This window comes from Cryptomeria japonica, chromosome 7 (assembly GCF_030272615.1).
Source record: "Cryptomeria japonica chromosome 7, Sugi_1.0, whole genome shotgun sequence".
Taxonomy (NCBI): Eukaryota; Viridiplantae; Streptophyta; class Pinopsida; order Cupressales; family Cupressaceae; genus Cryptomeria; species Cryptomeria japonica.
In genome coordinates this window covers 335,829,309-335,836,174 of record NC_081411.1, presented here as the reverse complement: position 1 = coordinate 335,836,174, position 6,866 = coordinate 335,829,309, and the positions used below count along the sequence as shown (strand labels likewise).

Here is a 6,866-nt window from a genome sequence, read left to right as displayed (position 1 = left end):
AGAAGAATATTGTTGTATCAACATTTGATGGTCATGCTTTTCGAGTACCTAAGGGTGCTAATGCTTTGGAGATGAAGCTCTCAACTAAGAAAACAATGTTGTGGCACCAAAGACTTGGCCACATAGGTAAAAAGGTCTTGTGAGCCTTGAAAAATAAGAGCTTTGTTGAAGGCCTTGATGATTCTAATCTTGAGTTTGACTTTTGCAAACATTGTATATATGGAAAGCAACACAGTGTTTCATTTATTTTGATTCTCATAAGTAATCTGGGTTTTTCGACTTGATGTTCATTCTAATGTGTTTGGTCCAGTTAACATGCCTTATTTAAATAGATCTGTGTACTTGGTTTCATTCATCGAAGACTATTCTAGAAGGACATTTGTTTAATTCTTCAGAAGTAAATCTGAATTTTTCAATCGATTTAAGAAATTTAAATCCTTGTGTGAAAATCGGGTTAGTAGGAAATTTAAATCATTGTGTTCTACTTAGTTCGATAGGTTATGTGAGGAGCACAAGATTGAAAGACATAATAAACTCCATACACCCCACACAAAAAGAAGTTGCAAAGAGGATGAACAAAATATTGATGGAGAAGGCTAGGAGTATGCTGAGTGATGTTGGCCTTGAATTGAAGTTTTGGGTTTAGGTGATAGCCACTACATGTTATTTGATAAATAGATCTCCTACTTTGATGCTGGTTGAAAAGACCCCCATGGAAGCATGGTTTGGTAAAAAGCCTTCAATGCTCAACATCTTAGAGTCTTTGGCTATGAGACATATGGTCATGTGTCTAGTGAAAATAGATCTAAATTGGAGAACAAGGTGGTTAAATGTATCTTCATCAACTATGGTGTCGATGTGAAGGGATACAAGCTTTGGGATCCAGTTATAGAGAAGGTGCTTTATAGTAGGAGTGTTATCTTTCGTGAGTTGGAACCTTTTGTGGTTGATTTGCCGCTAGAGAAGGAAGAGAAATAGGAGGAGGTACTAGTATAGATTCCACCTTCATAAGAGAGATGAACTACGTAGTCCTATGGGACCTGATGATGAGGAGAGCTCTAGAAGTTCAGAGAATTTTGAAGAGGAACAAGATCCTCAACCTTAATTTTTGAGAAGGTCTACGCATGTGAGGCAACAACCTAAAAGATATGGTTATTCACCATACATGTTTGGTTATTCATTGTTAGATTCTAGTTGTATTTTTGCTTTACTTGCTAATGTTGATGAGCCTAGGACTATTAAAGAGGCAATGGGTATGCATGATGTAGATTCTTGGATGGAAGCCATGAACAAAGAAATAGTTGCATTGAAGAAGATTGCTACATGGGATCTGGCACCGTTTCTTGAGGAACAAAAACCCATTAGTTGTAAATGGGCGTTCAAGAAGAAGTTGGGTCTAGATGGTAATATTGAGAAGCATAAGAGAGCTTTCTATCATGATACCAAATAAAGGTATCTATCAAATCTATCCAACACCATCTTCATGTTCTCTTCACATCACTCATCCTTGGACATATTCCTTGAGTTTTCTTGACATCAATGACAACATATGTACGACAAAAAAAATCACAAGGCTCATCACACAAATTTTAAGTCATTTATCTTCAACACCAATGTACTATATTACATGACTTTATAAAGCCTTTATTTTTTCCAACTACTCAAACCACTAACTACCAACTACATATAACTAATAACTAACTAAAACCTTGCATCTAATAAATAACATTAACATGTTAATTTATTTTTTATTACATAATCTATCCCATGCATTACAACACATGCCTTATTCCAAATTTGACATTATATTTTTATACCTTTACATTAGGGATGTTATGCCTTCTCTATAGTATTTTAGCTTGCATTGTCATATTTTTACATTTGGGGTATCATGCTTTTCCCATGTTCTTTGTGCTTTAATTTTTGTATCCTCAAATTAGGGGTTGAAGGTGCATCATACCTTTCCCATTTCAAATGAGTTTCTATTGGTATATCACCCTATCATTTAGGCATCACACCTTCCCCTATATAATGTTTTGCCTTAATAATTATACCTTGGATCTAAGGCTACCTCCTTTGAGTGTGTGAATCTTTCCCTACCCACTCTTTTTCTATGATAATATTGCTTATCATTTTTGTATGTGGGATCATTTGCGACTTCCCTCCTCAACAACGGATTTCAATGATCATCCTAGCCCATGCACTTATCACATATTATTGGATACACTTTACTTGTTTAGTAAACAATACACTTTATTGCAATAGTAATAAAATGTGTGGCTTCACTGAGTAGTAGTGCTTGTAGGTTGTGTGTCTATTGGATTGTTGAGTTCATGGGTTTGAATGTGGGAATAATGCCTTCAAGATTGAGGCCCCCTAATAGTGGTATCAATGATAAACCCAATGAGAAGATATCCCCTTGTAAGTGGTTTTTTTGGGCTTAGGCCAAGCTTAGAAATCCAAGTTTACCAAAGAAAAAATAATACTTATAATTTTTGTAAATAAAATAAAAATTTAAAAAATCCAATTCTTGTTTACGATACAACACATGATTTGACATAACGGTGATCCAATTTACATTATATATATTTTTTTCACCAAAATTTTACATTTTTTTGACATTTTAGTCAAAAAATTGTACATTTCATAATTTCTTAAGATCAAAATATACAATGATTTGTAATTTTTTTTTACAATAAAATTTTATAAATCCCTTGGTAGTAGTAGACAAACATACCATATTATCTCTTAGCTTCAAGCTTTGCTAGAGACAAGTTGATTTATTTCTTTATGAAAAATGCCTATGTTTTGAAAACCCTTTAGAAAAAATTTCATACATAAAATTCAAAGAAAGACCTACTCATCAAACATACCAAAAATTCAATCAAGTAAGATGCCACAACAGCATAAACTCTTACGTTCATATTCATTTCAAAATCTTTGTAGAGTAGAGTAAAAGGAAATGCATTTGCTCAAAGAGAGTCCATCGAATGATCTATTTTGTTTACCATAACAAAATAGAATGCAAATTCTAGACGATGTATTGACAAGAGAATGATACACAACTTGTCAAAGAAGTTGAAGCACTTTCTTAAAAAGAATTCAACTATAAAAGCGTCCGATTTTAAGACTTCAGTGTTAAAAGCAAGTCATTGAAGAGAACCACAAACTGGTGCTTCTTGTGATATGTATTTGGTTGTGCTCTTGGTCACGTGGATCAGTGTTAATCCATTTATTTTGAGTGGATGATAATGTTTGTCAATAAGCCCTTTGTGATAGTTGATCTCCTTCAAGTAATACCTCCATAACGTTTTCGCAAGAACATAGTCCAATCTCCATAAGATTGTTTGCCCATTCTTGAAATGGTGGAAGTCAATTGAATCTATAATAGTTTTTACTCAACAAATTAAACAATGGTTTTGTTTTGAAAATCACCATATTGCTTATAGTTGTGGTTCATCCTTTTGGTTTTGGTCTCCTTCAAGTGAGCATTGCCCAAGCTCCATAAGAACATAGGCCATTCTCTTCTCAAAACGATGGATGCCAATAAAATCTTTCACAATGAATTTCTGCTCAAAGATTTGGAGCTGAAAGTAGTGACTGTGGAAATCACCATACGGTATTACTTAACAGTCCTCCCATTTGTTGAATCCTTTCCATTAATATCACCAGTAATTTCCACAAGAACATTCCCCATTCTTGAAATGATGAAAGCGACTCAAGTCTCTAATAATTATTTCTCGTTCAACAATTCTGGAGATAAACTTCATGGCATGGTGGCAATCACCACAAATGCGAAGATTCTTTATGATTCGGATAGATGTACCAGGGCATTTAATATTCATAAGCCCAAAAGCAAGAGCCAGCTTCTCACTATGACTACATAGGATATGCTCCTTTTCTTCCTCCTCCACATCTTGCAACACAAAGTTTGTATTGGGCACATATCCTGCCTCTTTCATTTGCCCGGCCAAATCCTCTAATGTTTTATAAATTTCTGCTGATTGTGCATGTGCTCTGTCCTCTACAAGGAATGCATGAACCTTTTTCTTGATCTCAATCCAGGCATATCCTGGCATCTTTGTCGCCCCCTTGCCTTTCATTATTGCTCTTACCTTTTCTACACCATCCCACCTTCCAGCTGCAGCATAGATATTTGACATCAGAACATAATAGCCAGCCTTCTTAGGTTTCAGGTCATAGAGATGTTCTGCTACAAGCTCTCCCAACTGTATATTTTGATGAATTCTGCAGGCACCAAGCAAGGCACCCCACACATCATCATTTGGTTTTAACGGCATATTGCCAATGAAATCATATGCCTCGTCCAAGTGCCCTGCTCGACCAAGAAGGTCTACAATGCATGCATAGTGCTCCAACCCAGGTACAATGCAATAATCTAGTTTCATCCTATCAAAGTAACGCCGGCCTTTCACTACCATGCCTGCACGACTGCAAGCAGATAGAACAGCGACAAAGGTGACACTGTCCGGCTTATATCCTAAAGCAAGCATTCGATCGAAAAGCATAATTGCCTCATCAGCACACCCATTTATACTATAGCTAGAAATCATTGCGGTCCACAAGGCCGGATCTTTATGCGCCATTGTGTTAAATAAGTGAAGTGCAATCTTCAAACTCCCACATTTGGCATACATGTCTATCAGGGTACTGACCACGAAAACATCCAATTCAAACCCATTTCTTATAACTGAATTATGTACTTCCTTGCCTTGTTGAAGAGCTACTAGGGCGGTGCAAGCTGGAAGAACATTTATGATAGTAACAGCATTTGGCTTGAACCCTGCCAGCTGCATTTTGTGGAACAACTTTAAGGCTTCCCCACTCTGTCCATTCTGGACATATCCTGTGATCATTGCAGTCCATGATACGACATCTTTTTCAATCATTCCGTCAAACACTTTGAGCGCGCACTCAATAATGCCGCATTTAGCATACATTGCTACAAGTGCGTTCCCCACTTGTAAATTCAAATGCAGTCCACTACTGAGTATGCAAGCATGAATCTCCTTACCCTTATTGACATCTGAAAAGATTGGAAGAAGGCTTATGAATATGACTGCATCTGGTTCGATCCTCGTCTTCATTTGAATGTACAACTCCAAAGCCTTGATTCCCTTCCCATTCTGCACATAACCTCCAACCATAGAGTTCCAGGACACCGTATCTCTTTCGGATGGACACATTTTGTCAAACAATTTGCGTGCATCTTCCACACGCCTGCATTTCGCATACATGGTAATAAGGGCATTCGCTGTAAACAGATGGGATTCCAATCCACATGTTATTGCACGAACATGAACTTCCCTGCCTTTCTGCAGAGCAGAAATTGCAGCGCATGCTTTGAGAACGCAAGCGAATGTAAAATGGTCTGCTTCTTGTTCATTCTGCATTTGGCAAAAGAGCTCCAGGGTTTTGTCCCAAAACCCGTTCTTGGAATACCCAGTAATCATTGAATTCCATAAAAATACGCTTTCTTTGGGAATTCTGTCAAAAACCAGGCGTGCATAATCTACACTCTGCCGCTTTCCATACGCGCTTATAAGCCTAGAACCCAATATTTTATTTTCGGCGAGTCCCCTCACAATAATGTGGGCATGGATTTGCTGCAACTGTTTGATATTGGAGCATGTTTGAAACAGCTTAAAGTATGAATGCATTATGTTGTTTTGTGTCCATGCCTTGCTCTTTCTCTTTCTCTTGCTTTAGTGTTTGTGTGTCTGGGGATGGTGTCGAACCCGAGGCTGCGAACAGGGCTAGAAGTATTGTCATCTTGCACAGCATCCATGAATGAAAGCTACCAGAATCGTTTTGTAATCATTTGGGAGCTGAGTCGCTCACTGAAATTGTAAAACTTAAGTGGAATTCACACAGACGATTTGGAAGATGCAAAAACAAACCTAAAACAAGATTTGTTTAGAACGAGGGTTAGCCCACACTAACAATGCATAATGTCCTTTCTTTCAACACAAATTATTAGGGTAAACCAAGTTCTTATGTCACTAGATCTCCTATTCATTATTAGTACTTGTACTTAGGCAATACTCTTGTAATAAAAATTCATTTGAGTGCTTAAATGGTTATTAAAAGAAACTATTTAGTCCAATCATAAACAAATGTTTTTCTTTTTTATTTTTATTTTTAACTTATGTTAAAGTATACATGCATATTTGTTAACTTTATAATTTAAAAAAAATATTTATCTTCTAAATGATTGGCTAATATTTTTTTCCCTGTTATAGATGGGTTTCTTGGAAGCTTGCGGAGCAGTTCCATTTTCCTCGATGCCACTCCTCCTCGCCAGGGTTTGTTGTCTTGCATGCAAAAAAAATTCCCCTCACAATCGGAATTTTATTTACCTATTTAAACTGCTTATTGGCATGGTATTTCAGAAAGCTTCATACATCGCATACATTTACTTCTTCAGGGAGTAGAGAATGTAAGCATTACAATTGGATTTTCAATTTGTTTAACTTTCTGGTAGTACTTTATTTTGATATGAGCAGAAATTATCAAATATGTTTCTGGAAATGGGCATAATGTTTGTTCTGCTATTGTGTGGACATTGTTTAGGGTTTCTCTATTCTTACCGATAGTTTTTATTGCAGAGTTGTTTAGGGTTTCTCCAAACCAAATGAAGGAGCCGTTCATAAGTTTTCACTTTCTATCTTTCATGGCACAATATTTCTAAAGTTATTGTATTCTATTCTAAAGGCTCTGTACGAGCACTTTCTGAAGACAAGCATTTGGTCCTATTGAAGCTTGTCTTTCTACCCTTTCTAGAGATGCCCATAATATGTATTCCTCAAACAACGAACCCTAGCATTCAAATTAGTTTCTACAAA

At 36.5% G+C, this 6,866-nt stretch overlaps 1 protein-coding gene across 1 annotated transcript; it reads right to left on the bottom strand.

The window, feature by feature from the left end:
* Positions 1-2,942: 2,942 nt before the first annotated feature.
* On the bottom strand, positions 2,943-5,949 carry LOC131058446 (pentatricopeptide repeat-containing protein At3g12770-like). The gene has a single exon (XM_057992271.2). It carries the CDS (start codon positions 5,679-5,681, stop codon positions 3,666-3,668), a length of 2,016 nt encoding a protein of 671 aa, XP_057848254.2. The 5' UTR covers positions 5,682-5,949; the 3' UTR covers positions 2,943-3,665.
* Between the last annotated feature and the right edge of the window lie 917 nt (positions 5,950-6,866).